The sequence below is a fragment of the Rattus rattus genome, chromosome 1 (assembly GCF_011064425.1).
Source record: "Rattus rattus isolate New Zealand chromosome 1, Rrattus_CSIRO_v1, whole genome shotgun sequence".
Taxonomy (NCBI): Eukaryota; Metazoa; Chordata; class Mammalia; order Rodentia; family Muridae; genus Rattus; species Rattus rattus.
This window is the reverse complement of record NC_046154.1, coordinates 205,784,741-205,807,574: the sequence shown is the minus strand read 5'-3', so window position 1 is coordinate 205,807,574 and position 22,834 is coordinate 205,784,741. Positions and strand designations below refer to the sequence as shown.

The following is a 22,834-nucleotide window of genomic DNA, read 5'->3' as shown; positions in this document are numbered from 1 at the left end:
GTGTTGGATTCCCTGGTATGAACGTGGTAGCTGGAAAGAAACAACTTCTGTAAGTTGTTCACAGATCTCTACTGAATTCCTGTGGCGGCATCACATGCACACACACAGACACACATAGACACACACACACACACATACACACACACACACAGGTGACTGCTAATCAAATACATTGTTTTGAAAAGTTTTAACTAGAAAGTCAGGCCCATGAACTTGATGAGCATAGCGTCCTCAGGAAGAGGGATCGGAGCTCCACATGCCCACACTGGCTCAGACCAAGCTATGGTAGATGGTCTTGATAACTTGTCACCATCGAGGGACCAATAGGCAGAGAACTCCTGAATGTCCACATGACATCAGCTCAGCACAGTCTCTGCTTACGTGGCTGGCTGGCTGTCCATATTTCCATCTATCCATCCATTTCTCGAGATAGCCTACCCCTTGCTTTCCTGCAATCCCGGTGTCTTCTAGCTCACCCTGAGGCTCTCTGAGTTTCCACGAAGCTCTTCAGCTGAGTTATTACTATGTAACCACCCACAGTGACTGTATCTATGTCAGCTCTTGGCCTCTGTATTCAATAAGGCTCTTCAAAAGAGACTGTTGAGGACCAACAGCCTTGCATGTTATGGGAAACTAGGATCACTTGGTAAGTTGCAACCAGCGAAACTGACATGCAAATGTATCGTTTTCTCAACAATTCTGATACACCCACTTGTTTCTGAGAGCACACTAAGAACATCTGGTTTGAAGGTTTCTTTTTCTCTCTGCTTTCCTTAACTTTTAGATGGTAACTGTGACTCAGTGGGCAAAAACCAACCAGAACTAACAAAGAAAGTTGGACTGAGAGCTCCAAGGAAGGAAGATGGAGGGGGGTGGACTTGAAGAAGCAGAGAAAAGCCAGGGCATGGTGGCCCATGCCTTTAATCCAGCAGTTGCAGCCTGGTCTATAGAGCTAGTTCCTGTCTCAAAAGACAAAAAAGAAACAGAAAGAAAAGGAGGGGGAGGAGGAAGAGGAGAGGAAAGGATCAAAAGGAGGAGGGAGGAGGGAGAGGCAAATTTGAAGTGCCTTTTTTAAAATATTTTTTGAGTCACCCTTTAAGCAGGTGTGTTATCACACACCTTTACTCTCAACACTTGCAAAACAGACACAGGCGGATCTCTGAGAGTTCAAGGCTAGGAGGGTCTACATAGCCAGTTCCAGGCCAGCCAGGGCTACACCACGAGATCCTGTCTCAAAAACAAACAAACAAACAAACAATAACAATAAAAAAGAGTCAACTCTTAAGTGGACATGGTAGTCCACGCCTGTGAGACCTGATTTGAGAAGCAGACGCAGGAGTTCAAAACCAACCTCCACTACATAGGAAGTTCAAAGTAAGCCCGAGCTAAATGAAAATCTGACTCAACCATACACCACGCCCACAAAAGTCACTGCGTTGTTGTTGTTGACGTTGTTGTTGTTGTTGTTGTTGTTGTTGTTGTTGGAGACTGTTAAATCCTGACTTCTGGTGATTGTCCCACTTCAGTCTCTGAATTAGCATTATCTTAAAACCTCTGCTCACACCACCTTTCCCCTCAGTGCTTCGTGGAAAGGCTCTAACCTTTGCCCCCTGTCCTGGCAGCTCTTTTGGCTCACAATCTCCCAACAGTAGCAGGAGGTAGACATTGCTTTCTTCAAACAACCCACACAACCCCCCACCTCTGTACTCTCACTAACCACACACGAACATACTGCCAAGTTCTACCTGTACTGGCTTCATTTTTCAAGCCAGATGTTTGGCCGTTGTATCTCTGACAAAAAAAGGAGTCATGCCAGCTGGAGGCACACTCCTCCCAGGGTCCCTGGTGGCCAGGACAGAGTTGAAGCTACTCCCGTTGAGACCCTGAACACAGGCTTTGTGTCCTTTAAGGAGACCATCCTCCAGCAATGGCCTCCTCCTTGCTCCTGGCTCTTCTGTTCCTGACTCTAGCCACAGTAGTGAACCTCGAAACTGATGGTCCATGTCCAGCATGTTGGGGTGCCACCTTTGACCTGGAGAGCCATCGGGAGCTCCTTCTCGATTTGGCCAAGAAAAGCATCCTGGACAAGCTGCACCTCAGCCAGCGCCCCACACTCAGTCGGCCTGTGTCCAGAGAGGCCCTCAAGACCGCGCTGCGGCGCCTCCGTGGGACTCGAGCGGAAACCCTGTTGGAGCATGACCAGAGACAAGAATATGAGATCATCAGCTTTGCTGACACAGGTAGGTCCATGGTCCACAGCTCTACCCCCAAATCTGACCCTAGGAAGGAGGTCTCCTCTCAGGTTCACTTCTGACTTCAGCTGGGAGGTGGGGAGCACACCTTGAATGCCCGCACTTGGGAGGCAGAGGCAGGCGTCTCTCTGAGTTCAAGGCCAGCCTGGTCTACAGACCAAGTTCCGGGCCAGTCACGGCCACACGGAGAAATTCTGTCTAGAAAATAAACGAACAAAAAGGCAAAGGAAAGAATCACTTCCATAGTGGAGAGAGCTGGAGAGAAGATGAGAAAATCTTAGAAATCTTAGAAGCTACTGCAAGCTCACTTGCTCTCTGGTCTGGAAAACAGCGCTCCCCACCGCGCTCCTACCAGCTCCTAGCTTTCCCCTGATTAGCACTACTCTCTTTTCCCTTCAAGACCCAGCAGAAATTATGCAGCCACAGAACCTGGGCTCCCAATCTTTCAGAGCCACTTATTAGCTAAGTGACCTGGGTAGTTAATAGTCAGTTTTCTCACTCGTAAATGAGAATAATGAGAAGATAGACTTAAATGGATTAATATAATATAAAGTCTTAAGAATGGTAAGAACTAGGAAGGGGCAGGAAATAGAGAAGGCTCAGCTCCTTCCAGGAAGGCTCTCTTCCCTCTGAATCGTCACATGATGGCAGACAGACAAGAGGGAACTCTCTGACCGAAATCCCCTCTCCAGGACTCCGCCCTCATGACCTAGTAGCCTTCCTATCTTCCTTCCTCCCTCCCTCCTAATGCCATGCTGAGGCTACACCTCCTGATACTGTAACTTTGGGCTTCCGATTTCAACATTATTTGTTTTTTCTTTTTTTGACACAGGGTCTCCTTACATAGCCCTGCTGGCTTGAAATTCATAATATAGCTCAGGTTGGCCAAACACTTAGAATCTTCCTGCCTTAGCTTCCCAAACACTGGGATTGCAGACAAGCGAATTTTGAGGAGACACAAAGCAAAAATAAAATAAACAATAAGTTTTAAAAATCCACAGCAGCCTTTTCCCACGAAGCCTCTGATCATTCTAACCCAACCCTCTTTAAAACATGGCAGCTGGACTCCAAGAGAGTGATTTCAGTGTAAATGATTATCCAGCTTCTACATATACTTCATTTACCTTTGCTCCATTGACAAAGCATGTCACTGTGGCTAAGTCCAGAATCAGGGTGGGATGGAACTGGGTAAAACCATGCAAACCAGGAGCTGTGTTCCCTGGGGGCAGCCAACATAGCAACAAACAAAATACTGTCACCCCCTCTGGATTCTTCTATGTCACTTTCCCATCCATTGTACCATCAGCCTCAGGTTTGAGGCCATGGTCTTGTCACCTAAATCAGAGTCATTCAGCTTCTCTGGGACTTTTTTCCCCAGTGATCCCCAGTGGTGTCCTAAAACAGGCTCATGGGACTTAGGACAGCTGACGGTGAACATACCTGGGTTCACTTATACCACATTAGAACCTTGAATTTGGACCCCACAGAAGAATTTATAATAGAGAAATTACTGTAAATCAGGGCTTTAGGGTCCCCCCTCCTGGAGATCAGCTGTTAAACATTTACTAACGCACTACTGCCAATGTCCTAGAAATAGGTTATATCTTCCTTCCTCCCTCCCTCCTAATGCCATGCTGAGGCTAAGACAGAGGCACGGTAGCAGCAAACAGACATTCTCCTTCAGACGGCTTTGGGGAATGGATCACAGAGCGGTTACTGGCTCCTAAACACCTCCCTCTCTGACTGCTCTTGCTGGCCTCAGTCTCGGGATCCTCTTGCCTAAGTGCTGGGACAGTGTGGGTCACCAAGCCCAGCACCAATCCGTAAAAGTCCTAATTTCCTGCCCAGCACATATCTTGGTCTATATAGATAATGTCCTTGGTTGGGCCTGATTCTGCTCTGTGCAGAGTTCTGGCTCCTAGGTCAACAGTCACAGCTCTTAGCTCTCTACTTAAAAAACGTCCTTACTTTTAAACAAGATATGGGCTGGGTTTGCAAGTGAGTGCAGAGAGACCTCTATGCTTGCCATCTATCTATCTATCTATCTATCTATCTATCTATCTATCTATCTATCTATCCATCCATCCACTTTATTTATTTATTTATTTATTTATTTATTTATTTATTTATTTGAGCTAGAGTCTCACTTTGTAGTCCTTGGCTGGCCTGGAACTCACTTTGTAGACCAAGGTGGCATCTAACATCTAACACATAGAGATCCACCTGCTCTGTCTCCCCAGCTCTGGGATGAAAGGTGCCCGGCCTCTTTCCCTTTTCATTTTGTGCCTTTGCATGTGGACGACAGGCACTCTACTGACTGATGCCTTTAGCTCCCTCTTTTCAATTATCTGTATCCCTTTCAGTCCCATCTGGCGCTCCCTTGACTTAAATGTTTCTTTAAGACCATGAGCTCAGCAAGTTTCTCTTGAGAAACCTGAGCCTACTTTGCTTTTTGTTTTGTTTTGCTTTGGTTGTTTTTGTTTCGTTTTGTTTTTTGTTTTTGAGACAGGGTTTCTCTGTGTATCCCTGGCTGTCCTGGAGCTCACTCTGTAGACCTGGCCTACCTCTGCCCCCTCCCCCGACCCAAACACTGGGACTAAAGGCGTGCACCACCATCACCACTTGGCTAGACTTTCTTAAGCCTGGGTCTCACTTTCTCCAATGTGCTACTGGAGGCTGGGGTGTGAGCCAGGTGTTTCCAGGTTCTTATCCAAGTGATTAAAAATAAAGGCTCACACAGATTTGCAAAAGAAGTAAGATTTGGGGCAAATCGATAGCATGGATTAAATGGGGATAACTGGATCACATGATATGATGGTTTGCATATGCTTGACCCAGGAGTGGCACTATTAGAGGGTGTGGCCCTGTCAGAGTAGGTGCGTCACTGTGGGTATGGGCTTTAAGACACTCCCCTACCCCCCACCCCCAACCCCGTCCTAGCTGAGTGGAACCCAGTCTCCTCCTAGCAGTCTCCAGATGAAAATGTAAAACTCTCAGCTCCTCCTGCTCCATGCCTGCCTGGATGCTGCCATGCTCCTGCCTTGATGGTGCTGGACTGAACCTCTGAACCTGTAAGCCAGCCCCAACTAAATGTTGTCCTTCTAAGAGTTGACTTAGTTATGGCGTCTGCTCACAGCAGTAAAACCCTAAGACACATGACGAAGGACACTCAGGCTCCAGGTATTCTTGGGGTTTCCTTTTGTGAGGTTCAAAGAGAGGAGTTGGTTCCTAAGGGATGTTGTCTATAAGCTCACTATCTTGATTACTACATTAGACATTCACTTTCCTACTGCCCAGGCCCCTTCCCATAATGAATCTGATTATAATCATAAGCACACCGATTATGCGCAGGCATCAGATGGAAAATAGAAGATCCTCTCTAAAAATACACTGTTATTAGATAGAGAACAGTCTTGCCCTACTGTGTGTGTACCCAAAACCAGTTCAGCCCCATCAGCCCTTCCATTCTTCAGACCTGAATACATTGGGAATATATTTGAATAGAAACTCTCTGGATTTGAGTGTTATCAGGGGCCGGGGAACTCACACCATTGTTCAAGGACGGGAGAACTTGTAGTCCAGTACAAATAAAGGGATGGGGGTCCTACAGGTGTGTGTATAACTAAAACCAAAATGGCCCTCTCGGGGTACCAAACTTGCCTATGCTCCCCTGCCTTAGATGCTCATGATTGAATTTGTATTTAAAAAAAAAAATCTTGGGCTGGAGAGATGGCTCAGTGGTTAAGAGCACTGACTGCTCTTCCAGAGGACCTGAGTTCAAATCCCAGAAACCACATGGTGGCTCACAACCATCTGTAATGAGATCTGATACACCATCTTCTGGTGTGTCCACAGTGTACTAATATATAATAAATAAATAAATCTTTTAAAAAAATCCTTTCTTAATCAACTAAATGAGCTGGGCGGTTACAGCTTAGCCTTTAACCCTAGCACTCAGGAGGCAGAGGCAGGCAAATCTCCGTGAGTTCGAGGACAGCCTGGTCTACAGAATGAATTCCAAGACAGCTAGTGCTTTGTTACACAGAGAAACCCTGTCTCAAAAAACCAACCAATCAACCAATCAATAAATTAAAGACTAAAAAATAAACTAAATTTAAAAGAAGACTCCATGGATCTCTGAACAGTCTATTCAATCAGATATAACACTCGCCCATCAGGACCAACCACAAGCCAGCAGGGATTTCACACCTGTAACCCCAGCACTTGAGAAACTGAGGTCTCTGAGTTTGAGATGACATAGTGAAACTCTGTCTCAGAAAACCAAATATGTAAGTAAATAAACAAATGAATTTTAGATCTTAGCGAGGTGTGGGATCATAGCAAAGGGTTTTCCGTCTCCCCATTTATTTGTCCAAGCCTTTATTCTATGTTCCACCACCAGTGCCCTGGGTTCTTGTTGTTGTTATTGATATTATTATATTTTTGAAACAGCGTTTTAGTTAGGGTTTCTATTGCTGTAAAAAGACACCATTACCATGGTAATTCTTTTTTTTTTTTAAGATTTATTTATTGTGTGTGTACACTCTCACTGTCTTCAGACACACAGAAGAGGGCATCGGATGCCATTACAGATGGTTGTGATCCATGATGCGATTGCTGGGATTTGAACTCAGGACCTCTAGAAGAGCAGTCAGTGTTCTTAACCACTGAGCCACCTCTCCAGCCCAGCAATTTGTATGAAGGAAAACACTTTGCTGGCTTACAGTTTCAGAGGCTTGGTCCATTATTGTCATGATGGGAAGCGTGGCAGCCTTCACACAGAGATAGTGTGGGGGAGCTCACAGTTCTATCTACATCTTGATCCACAGGCAGCAGGAGACTGTCCCATTGTGCATAGGTCTTCATCATATAAGATCCCAAAGCCCATCCCCCAATAAGGCCACATCTATTCCAACAAAGCCAAAACTCCTAATTGTGCCACTTCTTATGGGCCAAACATTCAAACACATGAGTCTATGGAGATATTCCTGTTCAAACCATCACAGACAGGGTCTCACTATGCAGCCCTGGCTGACCTCCTGAAGCTCTACATAGACCAGGCTGGACTTGAACTTAGAGATCCAGCCACCCAGAGTCAACAAGAAATTTTTTGGATTTTTTTTTTGTCCTGAGGTTATTTTTTTTAAGATTTATTTATTTATTAGAAGTACACTGTAGTTGTCTTCAGACACACAGAAGAAGGCATCAGATTCCATTACAGATGGTTGTGAGCCACCATGTGGTTGCTGGGATTTGAACTCAGAACCTCTGGAAGACAGTCAGTACTCTTAACACTGAGCCATCTCTCCAGTCCCTAAGGTTATTTTTTAAGAGTCTTTTGCCCTGGCAAGGTGGCACATACTTGGGAGGCAGAGGCACATGGATCTCTATGTTTGAGGCCAACCTGGTCTACAGATGAGTTCCAGGACAGCTAGGGCTATACAGAGAAACCGTGTCTCAAAGAAAGAAAGAAGGAAAGAAAGAGAGAAAGAGAGAAAGAAAGAAAGAAAGAAAGAAAGAAAGAAAGAAAGAAAGAAAGAAAGAGAGGGGGGGAGGGGGGAGGGAGGAAGGAAGGAAGGAAGGAAGGAAGGAAGGAAGGAAGGAAGGAAGGAAAAATAACCCTTAAAAAGTTTATCTAGGGGGTTGGGGATTTAGCTCAGTGGTAGAGCGCTTGCCTAGGAAGCGCAAGGCCCTGGGTTCGATCCCCAGCTCCGAAAAAAAAAAAAAAAAAAAAAAGTTTATTAGGGGTTGGGGATTTAGCTCAGTGGTAGAGCGCTTGCCTAGCAAGCGCAAGGCCCTGGGTTCGGTCCCCAGCTCCGAAAAAAAGAAAAAAAAAAGTTTATTTACTAATTATGTACATGTGTGTGTGTGTGTGCCTAAGTTTATATATACTATATAGAGGTCAGAGGGTATCAGATCTCTTGGAATTGGGGCTACAGTCAGCTGTGAGACACTGGATGTATTTGCTGGGAATTTAACCCAGGTCTTCTTCAAGAGCATAGGCTCTTAATAATCATGGAGTCAGCCAAAAAGGGGAAAAAAAAAAGAATTTTATTTTTCCATCTTACAAGTCCTTTTAGAAATATTTTCTCTAAATTCTGCTGGGAAACTGAGTAGGTTGTGTGTGTGTGTGTGTGTGTGTGTGTGTGTGTGTGTGTGTGTGTGTGTGTGTGTCTGTGTCTGTGTCTGTGTGTGATTGTTATGTTTTGTTTCTCTGAAGGAGGGCTTCATGCTGTGGTCCAGGCTGTCCTAGAACTCACTAAGTAGTCCAGGTTGACCTCAAACTCACAGCAGTCCTCCTGCCTCAGCCTCCCAAATGCTACAAGAATTACAAAGCGTGAATCACTGCTCCTGGCTCCCTGCCCACCAACCCCCACCCCATCTTCTCCCACTATCCCCACCCCCATCCTCTCCCACCCCCATCTCCAGCACATGTGTCCTGAAATGCTTCATCACAGGAAGCTAAAATAGGATGACTTCAGCATCCTGCCAGGAAATCTCTCTAGCTAAAGTCACAAGTTAGTTAGAAATGGTTTCTGGCTTCCAAGTTACCACAGGTGATAGACAACTGAAAACTTGAGTCCCTCTGTATCCAAGTTCCATGGCAGCCTCTTTATTTTCCGTCTTTGCTAACAGGCTTTTCTTTCCTTCCTAACTTTGCCTGCCCCGAGTCCCAGGGTGAACGAGACAAGGTTATGGTGGCAGCACCCCACTTCTGATACAAATTCCTATTTCTGTGAACTATTAATATTACATGAAACATGAAACAGTCAGCTGCTGCCGTTGCTGTCTGGGGGCTTTGTTCAGTTGTGGTCCTGGCAGTTAGTCCCATTCACCACACAAACTTGGCCACCACTCTGATGCTTAAACTACACCCCATCCCCAACATGCCAACTTTTTTCTTTTTATATTTTTAACATTGTTTTTTTGTTTGGTTGGTTTTTTTTTTTTTTTTTTTGTCTTAGTTTGCTTTTCAGAATCTCACTCTGTAGGGTGAGGGTGACCCAGACTTTCCGAAAATCCTCCTGCTTCAGCTTCCAAACTACAAGGAGTACAGGCATGAGCCGTCACACTTAGCATACCAAATTGTCTTACCGCAGTTCATTTTTCTTGCGATTTTTGTCCTGACTTAGTTTGACTGGACAGTTTTTATGAGTCAGGTGGTATAATTGAGGCCACTAAACCCACTATAGTCTGCTGAGGGCCAGATGGGACCTGAATGTCTGCGATGATCCCTGATCCCACAGGCCCTCTTTCTGAAGGGTTTCTCGTCATTTAAACCATTGCCTCTGGCTCCTGAGAACCCAAGATCTCAGTGTATAAATTGTTATCAAACTACTTGTTAATGCCTCACTGGCTAACCCACTGCAAGTCCAGAAACTATATAAGAAAGTGCTATATAAAGTTATGAATGTGTAAAGGCACTGGTCATTGGGAACCAACGATGTACTATTCTTGTTCTTGATCTTTTCCCCTTATTTGTTAGATTTCATTTTTATTGTTTTTAATTGAATGTGTGTGCTTTTAAGTGTAAGTGCCTTCGAAGTCATAGGGATCAGAATCTCTTAGAGCTGGACTTACAGATGGTTGCAAGCCAGCTGATATGGGTGCTGGAATTTGAGCTTGAGTCTATTGGAAAAACAAGTAGTGTTCTTAACCACTGAGCCGGCCTCTCTAGCCCTTGTTTTTGTTTTTGCAACAATGTCTCTTGTATCCCATGCTGGCCTTGAACTCCCTGTATACCTGAGGATGACCCTGAAGGTCTGATTGTCCTGCTCGCACCACCTCCATAGTACTGGGATTTTATGGATGTAGAACAACTCATCTTGTTGTATTTGATGCTGGGAGTGGAACCCCAGGCTTTGTACATGCTGGGTGAGCGATCCATCAATAGAATTTAGCCATCAGTTTCCAGCACTACAAAGATCAAACAAAAGCCAGACGCTATGGCACACAACTGTAATACCAGAACTAAGCAAGCAGAGGCTCCTTCATTTGAGAAAAAGTACCTCAGTAGGGAGGGTGAGAGATAATGTTGTAATGGAAAAATAAAGGCAGGTCCAGGCAGGTGTGCAGGCACACATCCTTCCTAACCCCTGGCAGGTAGCATCATGAATTCCAGGCCTTGGCTACTGAAAAATTTACAGGCCATCTTTGTCTGCATAGTAAGAACCTGTATCAAAATCTCACCCCTAAGAAAAAAAATGATAAAAATGATAGTGTTAACTACTCTTTAGAATTGCTCAGGTGAGGGACCAGAAGTGGGAAGGAGGCAATCTCAGGGTTCGTGGAGGCAAGGCAAGGAGTCATCCCATTGGTAAGATTCACATACAGAAAAATGGGATGATTGGTGAGACAAACGGTGATCCTCTGGTTAGAGCAGCTGGCCCGCGATGTGCTGGCCAGACATCCGTGTGCCACTGTTAAGCAGTTATAAATGCAGGCGTGAATTCCATGATAACCTGAATCTTAGGGTCAGTCTCCACATGCAAACTGACCTGACCTAGCTATATGAGAATCACTCACATAAGGACCATGTTGATGGCGACTCACGAGTACAGCTAAGGGTACCTTTTAGCACAGAGTTAAGGAAACTGAAGGCGGAAGGCCTTGGAGAGCTTAAAGAACCTTCGCTCTGAAGACACGAAGGAAATCCTGGAGGGAAATCAAGTGTAGGTGCATTCAGTGGAGGAGGCCTTGCCTTGCACATGATAAGCCCTGAGCCCCTCCCCAGTAGTGACCCAGCACACGCCTGTAACACCAACACTGAGGCAGCGGAGGCCTGACAATCAGGACTTCGGTGTCACCTCTGTTACATAGTGAGTTCTAGACCACATGAGACTACATCCTCATTAGTACAGTAGTGAGTATCCCCACCTGTCACGTGGGAAACCTGGATTTGATTCCCGGACAGGGAAGACATGATGGCCTTTGGGCTGGAGAGATGGCTCAGCGGTTAAGAGCACCAACTGCTCTTCCAGAGGTCCTGAGTTCAAATCCCAGCAACCACATAGTGGCTCACAACCATCTGTAGTGGGATCCAATGCCCTCTTCTGGTGTGTCTGAAGACGGCTACAGTGTACTCATATATGTGAAGTAAATAAATCTTTAAAAAGGAAAAAAAAAAAGAAAAAAAGAAAAACTAAACAGAAAGATCGTGATGACATTTTCCCACCAGATGATTGTTACACTTACCTCTTCTCCACCTGGTCCCAGCTAAGGACTGACAGGTGATCCAAATTCCCCTCCCTTCATTTACGTTTGTCCCAAGACCCTATGACAGTTCAGCCAAGCTAATGGCTCCTTTGTAACAGAAATGGGCTTTACTCCAGTTCCCAGCACGATGTAAGCCGTTCCTGTTTCCATCTGAGGTTCTAACACAATTCTTTTTCTGTCCCTATTTCTACTAACATTTCCTCCACTTCATCCCACCCCGCCCTGGGAAAAAGCCTCATTTGATTGTCCAGACTGGGCTCAAGTCCACAACAGTCTCTCTCCTCGGCTTCTCACGTGCTGGGGTTGGTCATAAACATATGCCTTCACGCCTGGTTCCACCACCAACTTCTAAAGGTTTTATGCGTGTGGGTATTTTACCTGAACGTATGTCTGTGCACCACATGAAAGTCTGGTGTTCTCGGAGGCCAGCAGGGACATTGGATTCCCACTGAAGTCATAGATGATTATGGGTCGCCATGTGTACACTGGGAATTGAACTCGGGTCCTCTGGGAAAGCATCTTTGCTCTTAATCTCTGAGCCATTTCTCCAGTCTCCTCTATTATTGCTGTAGTTATAACCATTCAACTCATCTCTAAGAAGCATCGGACTTTGAGTCTCCATTTTTTTTGTTGAGTGTTTGGTTTGGTTTTTGAAACAGGATCTTATAGCCGGGTGTGGTGGAACATGCCTTTAGCCCAGCACTCAGGAGGCAGAGGCAGGAAGAAGGGAGGAGAATAAGAGGAAGAGGAGGAGGAGGAAGGAGGGGGAGGAGGGAAGAAACAAACAAACAAACAAACAAACAAACAAACAGGGTCTTACTATGCAGCCCTGGTCGGCCTGAAACTTGCTATGTTTCGAATTGGTTTTGAACTCTCCGAGTTCAAATCTGCCTAACTCTGCCTCCTGATAATTCTCCAGTTTTTGATCCCTTCCCAGAACTGTCCTCTATACTTGATGGAAATCTAGGGTATTCTTTAACCTCCTTCTCCAAATTCTTTTCTGTTCCACTCAGTTCCAAAGCCACTCAATTTTTAGGTATTCATTAGTACATCTTCTTCTCAGAGCTGGAGTCATGGCTAAGCTGTTAATCCCAGCACTCAGGAGGCAGAGGCAGGTGGATCTATGAGTTTCAGGCCAGCCTGGTCTACAGTGTGAGTTCCAGGAAAGCCTGGGCTACATAATGAGAGAAACCTAGCGTCAAAAAAAAAAAAAAAAAAAAATCAGTTATTGCTCAAGTTCAGTTCCCAGAACTCATATCTGGTGTCCCAACAACTTTTAACTCCAGCTCCAGTAGATCCAACAACCTCTTCTGGACTACACGCGCGCGCACACACACACACACACACGCACACACGCACACACACATGCACACATACATGCACATGCGCACACATACACACACGCGAATGCACATGCATACACACACACACACACACACACACACACACACTCATTCACACTATTAAGAGAAAACACAGGGTTGGGGATTTAGCTCAGTGGTAGAGCGCTTGCCTAGCAAGCGCAAGGCCCTGGGTTGGTCCCCAGCTCTGAAAAAAAAAAAAAAAAAAAAAAAAAAAAAAAAAGAGAAAACAGATGTGGTGTCACACACCTATAACCCTAGAGATTAGAATATAGAGACAGGAGGATCCGAAGTTCAAGGTTAGCCTTAGCTACATGGAAAGTTAGGCCAGCCAGAGATATTGGACCCAGTCTCCAAAAGCAATATAAATAAATACAGGAAATGGAGAAGTGGCTCAGTAGTTAAGAGCAAAGGCTGCTCTTCCTGAGGACTGGGTTTGATTCCCAGAACTCACACAATGGTTCACAGTTATCTGTAACTCCCTCTGACTGCTACATGTATGCTATCATATGTGTGCTCCCGCTCCCACACACATATACACATACACAAGCACACAAAATAACCAGTTAAAACTAAAATAAAGTTAAACAATGGGCTGGAGAGATGGCTCAGCGGTTAAGAACACTGACTGCTCTTCCAGAGGTCCTGAGTTCAAATCCCAGCAACCACATGGTGGCTCACAACCATCTGTAATGAGGTCTGGTGTGTCTGAAGACAGCTACAGTGTACTCGTTTGTATACATTAAATAAATAAATAAATAAATAAATAAATAAATAGTTAAACAAAAACTGGGTATAGTGATGCTACACAGTGGCATGTCTGTGTGTGTATGGGTATGGTTGTGTGTAGGTGTGTGTGTGTGTGTGTGGGGGGTATATGTGTATGCCTGGGGAGGGGTGTGTGTGTGTGTGTGTGTGTGTGTGTGTGTGTGTGTGTGTGTTTAAGCCTGTAAGCCCAGCATTCTGGAAATAGAGGCAGGGTAACCATCAGTTCAAGGTTGTCCTTGTCTGCATATTGAGTTTAAGGCTATCTTGGGCTGCATGGTCTCAAACAATGGGAGAAGAAAGGTATGCTGAGAATAGAGGCAGGGCTGGTAGAGCTGACCCTCCGAAGGCTGCAATGACTTCACTGTGCCTTTTGATGTTCACAGGCCTCTCCAACATCAACCAAACCCGTCTCGAGTTCCACTTCTCTGATAGAACTACTGGTGGTGTGGAGGTCCTGCAGACCCGTTTCATGTTCTTCATGCAGCTCCCTCCCAACACCACCCAGACCATGAATATAAGAGTTCTTGTGCTAAGGCCATATGACACCAACCTCACCTTGACAAGCCAGTACACGCTGCAGGTGGATGCCAGTGGCTGGTACCAGCTTCTCCTAGGACCCGAAGCTCAAGCTGCTTGCAGTCAGGGGCACCTCACTCTGGAGCTGGTGCCGGAAAGTCAGCTAGCCCACAGTTCCTTGATCCTGGACAGGTTTTCCCACAGGCCTTTTGTGGCAGCCCAGGTAAGAGTTGAGGGCAAGCATCGGGTACGCCGGCGAGGTATCAACTGCCAGGGGCTGTCCAGGATGTGCTGTCGGCAAGAGTTCTTCGTGGACTTCCGTGAGATTGGCTGGCATGACTGGATCATCCAGCCCGAAGGCTATGCCATGAACTTCTGCACCGGGCAGTGCCCACTACATGTGGCAGGCATGCCTGGCATCTCTGCGTCCTTTCACACTGCAGTGCTGAATCTGCTCAAAGCCAACACAGACGCTGGCACTGCCGGCAGGGGCTCATGCTGCGTGCCTACGTCTCGGCGCCCTCTGTCTCTGCTCTACTATGACAGGGACAGCAACATTGTCAAGACGGATATACCAGACATGGTGGTAGAGACCTGTGGGTGCAGTTAGCTTATGTGTGATATAGGCAGCCTGAGGTAGAGCGGCAGCCTGAGGTAGAGCGGCCTTCCCCAGGAAGGGGTGACTCTGCTCCGGCTTCTGTCCAGAATGTAAGCACCTTCTTTCTAAGCATACAGACATCCCTCCGTTGACTCCAGGAGATCCACCTCTAAAGGGAGTCACTCACGATCAACAGCCTTTCTCTCCCCTTGGACATGGTTGACCCAGTATACCCACATCTTCAGCTTGGCCAAGGGCTAATCCACTGCCAACCACAAGCAGTATCATTTCATTCCCAGCAAACACATCCTTAGTTCACCCTTAGTCAACTATGTCGCCTACTCTGCCTCCCTGACCTGCCACCTGAGGCTCCCACCGCGATGACGTGCCTTAGTATCTCCTCTTGAATTCTATGGCTCTCCCAAGAGCCCTTTCCTCAGCTTCACCAAAGATTATGCCGCTGTCTTCCAAAGCAAGGCGCTCTCAGATCTTGAGACCCTCACCCAGATGTGCCGCTAAATGCTGTCTGCACAGCTTCCAGTGTTCTCTGCCCTCCTCTGCCCTTGTGGGTGGCATACCAAGACTCATCACCTGAACTCTCCTACCCAACTGAACTTGACCAAAGGGAGACTCAGGTTGGAAACAAAAGCCCAGGATGATACACGGAAAAACTCCATTAGGCACAGTGACGTACATGTGTAATTTGAGAGACTGAGGCAGGAGGAGATCTATCTAAAGGTTGAGACCAACTAGCTGTAGGCTAGCCTGGGCTATGCTGTTAAGACCTTGTCACAAAGTACAAGAAGGGAGAATAAAAGAATATTTCCTATGTCTGCTCCCCATGTATTTTCAGGCTGTGGCTTCGTGTAACCATGCCATACTGTGTCCAAGTCACATCATTGTTTCGACACTAAGGAGTCCTGATGGCATCTCTGCTCTCTAGTCCCTGGTGTTTGGTTCTTTTTTTTTTTTTTTTTTTTTTTTTTTTTTCGGAGCTGGGGACCAACCCAGGGCCTTGTGCTTCCTAGGCAAGCGCTCTACCACTGAGCTAAATCCCCAGCCCGTCCCTGGTGTTTGAACATCCCTTTTTTGCAATTCACAATGTAGACCAGGCTTGCCTAAAACTCACAGAGATCTACCTTCTTCTGCTAGGATTAATGGTCTTCCCCACCATGCCTAGCTTTGAGCATCATTTCTGTTAGTTCCCTTAACCCTACCTACAACTCTGTAACTCTCTCTTAAGATAGCTCAAAGGGTCCCCGTCCCCTATCAGGATGTGCCCTGACACCCCAGATCATTGGAGCTTTCTTCACATGGACCCCTCCAGCCAGGTTTTCTCCTCTGTCCCATACCTCAGCCTCTTCCTCCCCGAGGCTGCCCCTTCTTCCTTCGTCTCCCTCCACCCTCCATTCAGAACTACCTTTCAATGGTTTCATGACTAATAATGAGCCTGCTTTTGCCTGGATCTCATCTCCCTCTGTGCTCACTCTAAGCCACAGGCTTGGGAGGCAGAGGCATGTCAGAGCTGGTTGCTGGAACTCTGCCTCACCTCCCTTTGACTTCACCTCCCTTTGACGCCCTCTTAGAGCTTTACCCAGGGTCCTGCCTGAAGGCCTGAGTGGAACAAGAAGAGGAAGGCCTCAGATAACGAGAGGGCACATTTATTCGAGATCTGGTGCTCTTTGACCTTTGCCTTTCTTTCCTCACCACCCCTTTGGCTGGACAGCTCTGAACCATGGGGTCGATATTGTCTGCGGCCCAAGGCTAGCTTTGCGCAAAACCCATGTGTCCTTTGGGAAATGTAATGTCTGTGTTTGCTCAGCATCTACGCCCCTCCCACCAGGTAAGAGGTCCCTGTAATGGAAATGCAGGAGAGAAAACCTTCAAGGGATCTTTGGGGGAGCTGCGAGTCGGAGCCGTGGGGTTTCCCACCTTTGACTTGTCCGTCCTCCATCTAAAGAGATCCATGGTGTCTCTTCCTCTTCCTTCTGTCAATGTGTCCCACTTTTATCCCTCTCTCAGATCCAATTCCTCCCCTTATACCGACAGTTTCAGTGTCTAGGACTAAGACTGGGACAGGGCAGAGTGAGACACTCACCCGATGGGCAGAATTTTAAGTTGGGGGCAAACAACTCATCAGTGTAGGGAAGCAGTATTTTAGTGAAAGATTTCTCAGAGGATGCTGCAAAGGAACAAAATAGCACACTTAAAAATAAGCACGCATCCGTGTTATTCACTTTCTGTCTTCTTTGGCTCTGCTTTTTGCTGAAAGAGAGAGAGAGAGAGAGAGAGAGAGAGAGAGAGAGAGAGAGAGAGAGAGAGAGAGAGAAAGGTAGGCTCTGTCATCTTCTCCACATCTTCTCCCCGAACCCCCAACCTATAGAATCCTTCAGACTGTTCTCATTTGGGCAAATAAGTGGTTCTGCTTCTTCTTTTCCTTCCCCACTTTCAAGCCCGACGCTACCCCCAGCCCCCAGCCTGGTGGCAAGGCGGGCAGTGTGGCAGATGCCTGGGTATTTATAACCTGGAAGCACTTCTTGGGGAAAGTGACTAAGATGCTAAGATCGTATTTATAGCTAGGTTCTGACGTAAGTGTCAGTGGGGAGGTAGGACTGGGCCAGGCGCAACAGCAAAGAGGGTGGGAAGAGCTAGAAGCCATGGGCACCAGACAGAGGGGCTGGGGAAGGTGGGAAGGCGTCTCCTACAGCCACTTCTTGTGACTTCCCCTGAGTCTGTTTCCTGGCACAAGGCCTCATAGGCACCACCAGGGACAGGCACTTGCAATCTCATGGGCCATACTCCAGGGGTGAGCAGGCTGTCACTCACCTGAAGCAACCAACAGAGAGAGGACTGGGTTCTCTAGGGAGCAGTAGCCAAAACTCTCCAAAATGGTTCAGGGCCTGGGGAGAAATGCAGATGGGTAGAAGTGTCTCCTAATTCTTTCTTCCTCTTCTCCACTCCATGTACCCTGAGTTTCTAGAAGTCTGGCCTCTGACATCTGGCTCCATTGCCACGTGTCAAGGGCGATAGGGGTGTAGCCCTGAGGACCTTCTCTGCTCTCTGGCAGTAGTGAGGCAAAAGAGCAGAAGAACCAACTCCTGTCCACTGTGAGGGAGGCAGGATCCTAAGGGAGCCGGGAGGCACATCCCCCATCTTTCCACTCTCCTGCAGCTCCATCCCTGTCCCCAGGATTCTTGGGTCAGGGCTGTCCAGTGACAAGGCACTGCCCCATGGTGGACACTGCTGGTACTGAGGCTCAGCCCTCAAAATATCCCTTTTCCCTGCTCTGGAACTCTCTAGGCAGCACCGGCCAACTAAAGAAGGGGAGGCAGAGTGGTTGGGACCCCAAAATCACAACCTCTTCACTCACAGCTTATTCCCTAGTGCCACCCATGTTATTAACAAACCTGGAGCCCATGGAGAAAGGCTAGCCTGATACTATCCTCTTGTATCAGAGGCCACTCCCATTTAAGGTCATGCATCTCGGGGCTGGCTATGTAGCCCAGTGGTAGGGTACTAGCCTAATATGTGCAAAGCCCTGGGTTCAGTCCTGCACACCGAATAAAAGCAGATATGATGGGTGTGGTGCATGCCTTTAATCCCAGCACTCAAGAACAGAAATTGAAGGTTGCCCTTAACAACACAGGGAATTGAAGGGAGGGAATTCAAAGTCAGCCTGGGCTACAGGAGAATCTGTCTCAAATAACAATGACAGGGGCTGGGGATTTAGCTCAGTGGTAGAGTGCTTACCTAGGAAGCGCAAGGCCCTGGGTTCGGTCCCCAGCTCCAAAAAAAAGAACCAAAAAAAAAAAAAAAATAATAACAATGACAACAAAATAAAGCAATTCACCATAGTCTCCCTTACTAAGGAGACTGAGGCAGGAGAATCACTTATGCTAGGAGTTCTATCCAGCCTAGGCAACATAGAAACACTTCATCTCAAAAGACAAAAACCAAAGCAAATAAAAAAAAAAAGCAACCCTAGCGCACCCCCCCCCAAATAAGCCTGGTGCTAGTGGCACACATCTTTAATGCATTGTCACTCAGGAGGCAGAGGCAAGTGGATCTCTGTGAGTTCAAAGACAGCCTGGTCTACAGAGCAAGTTTCAGGACAGCCAGGGCTACACAAAGAGAGCCTGTAATGTGGGAGTGGGAGGTGGGGTCAGAAATTGGGAGGTAACTCAGTAGATAAAGCTATTGCTTTGTAAGCACATGGACCTGCATTTGAGTCTCCAGAGCCCAAGAAGAAATGTAATCCCAGTGTTGGGGAGGCACAGACAGAAGGTGATCCCGGGGACTCGCTGGCCAGCCAGTCTAATCTAATTAGTGAGTTCCAGGCCAACAAGATAACCTGTCTCTAAGGAGGTGCTGGTAGTCCTGGGGATGGTACCCAGGGCTGTGCTCCAGCCTCCACACACATGTACACACACACACATGTACACACACACATGTACACACATACACACATGTATACACTCTCTCTCTCTCTATCTCTCTCTCTCTCACACACACACACACCACATGCACGCACACACGCACACACATATACACCACACACCACACACATGCACACACACAGAAAAACAAAGTCAAGGCTTTGGAGAGATGGCTCAGTGGTTAAGAGCATTGCCTGCTCATGCAGAGGACCCAGCACCCACGTGGCAGCTCACAACAGTCATTCCAGTTCCAGAACAGCCATCTTCCTGGCTCTGAGAGGCACTGCATGGATGAAGTTTACTTGCATATTTGCAGGCAAAACACCCATACACATAAAGTAAATAATACATCTGTAAAAAGCAAAACAAGGGCTGGAGAGATGGCTCAGTGGTTAAGAGCACTGCTGCTCTTCCAGAGGTCCTGAGTTCAATTCCCAGCAACCACATGGTGGCTCACAACCATCTGTAATGGAATCTGACGTCCTCTTCTGGTGTGCCTGAAGACAGCTTACATTGTGTGCTCACAATGTAAGGAGAGTGAACTTACATAAAAAACAAACAAACAAATAAATCTTTAAAAAGCAAAACAAACAAGCAAAACTAAAACAAAGTCCATGAAGGCTGTGACCAGAGGCCTGGGGTAACCAGGAGCTGAGGCTGCTGTGTTTTTCCTGATTTGTTCCTTGGGTCCCTTAAACTTCCATTTTCTACATTATCAGAAGCCTGGCACCACCCCTCGGCTGCCCCAGATTTGACCAACTCCTACAGTACCCTAAAGATAAGTGGTCACTGGGCACAGGTTCTCCAAAGGCCCATGCCCTTCTGCCAGCCTTGACGGACTCTGCCCTGCTGTAAGATTGCATCACCACCTCTCTGGGTTTCCCCAGACATCACAGAAGCACGCCCTCACCCCTTGCTCTGGCCCTCCCCCAGGTGGACTCTGAGCAGCCAGCACAGGCAGGGTCAAAAGATAACTTCTATGTCCCGTGGCACTGCCACCTTGGCCTGAGCAAGAGGACTCCATTTTTTTTTTTAAACCCACCCTTTCAAAAACCTATCACAGCTTGAATGCTAGAAATGGAGACCAGAATTCTTCATCTGACATGGAGACCCTGAGAACTAACCACTGGAACAGCCTCATAAAGCTGTTCCAGTTTCCAAGCCAGGAAGGCAGGGCATATGGAAAAGCCACCCATCCCCACCTGGCCGCTATGGACTCCCTCATCTGAAACCTAGACCTTGGGAACCGATCGTGTGAAATCATCCTTTTTCTTGCATCATGCATGTCCACGTTGCACACACCCTCCCATACCCCTACCTCAAGCCACCACACCCAGATGGTGAAACTCGAGCCCAGGGGGAGCCCTCCACCCCCTGCAGAGGCCTGATGGGCAGCACAGCTGACCAATCCTAAGGTTCAGAGGGTAGGTCTGCTGGCTGACCGCTAGGTGAGGGAGCCCTAGCAGTTGGCTCTAAAGAGGCCCTGCTCAGTAGTCAGTCATGAACTGTGAGGGTCGAACATAGCTACCCATCAGATGATCTACTCTCAGGCTTCCTGAGTCACAGGCTACCAAGGACAAGTAGCTCTGTCTGCCCTTTGTTGAGGGGAGCTGTGACACTGGTTTGCTGCTGCTGCTGCTGCTGCTGCTGCTGCTGCTGCTGCTGCTGCTTCTGCTGCTGCTGCTGCTGCTGCTGCTGCTGCTGCTGCTGCTGCTGCTGCATCTTCTTTGGGAAATCAGACTCATTAAACTGCCATCCATCTGAGGTTCTCAACTCAGAGCCATCTACCTGGAGCATGGGACTTTCAAATGTCCAGCTCTGGACAATACTGCTGTGGGCATTGGCGTGGGTGCAGAGTACAAGATCTGCGTGCCCGTCCTGTGGGGCCCCAACTCTGACACCCCAAGGAGAACGCGCTCTGGTCCTAGAGCTAGCCAAGCAGCAAATCCTGGAGGGGCTGCACCTAACCAGCCGTCCCAGAATAACTCGTCCTCTGCCCCCGGCAGCACTGACCAGAGCCCTCCGGAGACTGCAGCCCAGGAGCATGGTCCCTGGCAACCGAGAGAAAGTCATCAGCTTTGCTACCAGCATAGGTGGGTGAGGGGAGAGAAACGGGAAAGGCAGACAGGAGGCCTGCAAGGGAGGCAGGAGGAATGGGGTGTGGCAGCAAGAGAAAGAAGAGTGGAGGACACGGGCAGTCCAGGCTCTTTGCAAAAGTTTGTGTGAGGGACGGTTGGGCAGGTTGGCCTAGAGAAGCTTTGTCTCTGTTCACGTTTTTTCTTTGCTTTCTTTTCTTTTCTTTTTTTTTTTTTTTTTTTTTTTTTTTTTTTTGTCGTTTGAACAGACAAATCCACTTCAACCTACCGCTCCGTGCTCACCTTCCAACTGTCCCCTCTTTGGTCCCACCACCTGTACCATGCCCGCCTCTGGCTGCACGTGCCCCCCTCTTTTCCGGGCACTCTGTATCTGAGGATCTTCCGTTGCGGTACCACGAGGTGCCGAGGATCCCGCACGTTCCTAGCTGAGCACCAAACCACTTCCTCCGGCTGGCACGCCCTGACTCTGCCCTCTAGCGGCTTGCGGAGTGAGGACTCTGGAGTCACAAAACTCCAACTGGAATTCAGACCTCTGGACCTTAACAGCACTCCTGCCAGACTGCCACGGCTGCTGTTGGACACAGCGGGACAGCAGCGTCCCTTCTTGGAACTTAAGATCCGAGCTAATGAACCCGGAGCAGGCCGGGCTAGGAGGAGGACTCCCACCTGTGAGTCTGAGACCCCCTTATGTTGTAGACGAGACCACTATGTCGATTTCCAGGAGCTGGGGTGGAGAGACTGGATCCTGCAGCCGGAGGGATACCAGCTGAATTACTGCAGTGGGCAGTGCCCGCCCCACCTGGCTGGCAGCCCTGGCATTGCTGCCTCCTTCCATTCCGCTGTCTTTAGCCTCCTCAAAGCCAACAACCCTTGGCCTGCGGGTTCTTCCTGCTGTGTCCCCACCGCGCGAAGGCCTCTCTCCCTCCTCTACCTTGACCATAATGGCAATGTGGTCAAGACCGATGTGCCAGACATGGTTGTAGAGGCCTGTGGCTGCAGCTAGCAAGAGGACCTGAAGGTTCTGAGTGAAATTCAAGGTTCAAGTTGGGGGTTCCCAAGCAAAAGGGTCCCGTGTCTGGAAGCACAAGTTCCGGATCCATACTGACACCCAACAAGCTGTGTAGCAGTATGCCTGAGTTTGACCCCTGTGGAACTCAAATGGGCATTTTTCTTGTCCCAGATTCTGGCCTATTTCAGGCTGTTTCAAATGTGGACAGATGGGTAAAACGTTTCCTTTCGAGAAACTGCCTGGCCAGCACCATTTCCTACATCAAGCCCTGTTCCAGGACAGCAGGGGATGCCGTGGGAGGGAAGGAAGAATGCAGGGAAAACTACTTAGTCTCTCCCGAAAAAGAAGTTCCTCAAGTAATAAAGGAGGAAGTAGAAGGGGGGCAGATTGGGGAAAGGTACACAGGCTAAGAGCAGGGACTGTTGCCTGCTTTGAGCAAGGTCAAGAGGAAGATGAGCAGGCACTGAGGTGGGAGAGCTGTTAGGAGGCCCTGGAATTGAGAGTCAGTAAAAAGGGGTGCTGAACCCATAAGTTCTCTAGCTTCCCCTTGGGGACAGGATCCATGTAAATGACATACGTTTA

The 22,834-nt window shown here is 47.8% G+C and overlaps 2 protein-coding genes across 2 annotated transcripts; both read left to right on the top strand.

Moving 5' to 3' along the window:
- Positions 1 to 1,834: 1,834 nt before the first annotated feature.
- Positions 1,835 to 15,540, top strand: Inhbc (inhibin subunit beta C). The gene is made up of 2 exons (XM_032890815.1): positions 1,835 to 2,240; positions 13,981 to 15,540. Exons 1-2 carry the CDS (start codon positions 1,928 to 1,930, stop codon positions 14,721 to 14,723), a joined length of 1,056 nt encoding a protein of 351 aa, XP_032746706.1. The 5' UTR covers positions 1,835 to 1,927; the 3' UTR covers positions 14,724 to 15,540.
- A 5,402-nt stretch (positions 15,541 to 20,942) lies between these two features.
- Inhbe (inhibin subunit beta E) lies at positions 20,943 to 22,274 on the top strand. Its single transcript, XM_032890814.1, has 2 exons — positions 20,943 to 21,240; positions 21,492 to 22,274. Exons 1-2 carry the CDS (start codon positions 20,943 to 20,945, stop codon positions 22,244 to 22,246), a joined length of 1,053 nt encoding a protein of 350 aa, XP_032746705.1. The 3' UTR covers positions 22,247 to 22,274.
- Positions 22,275 to 22,834: the final 560 nt, after the last annotated feature.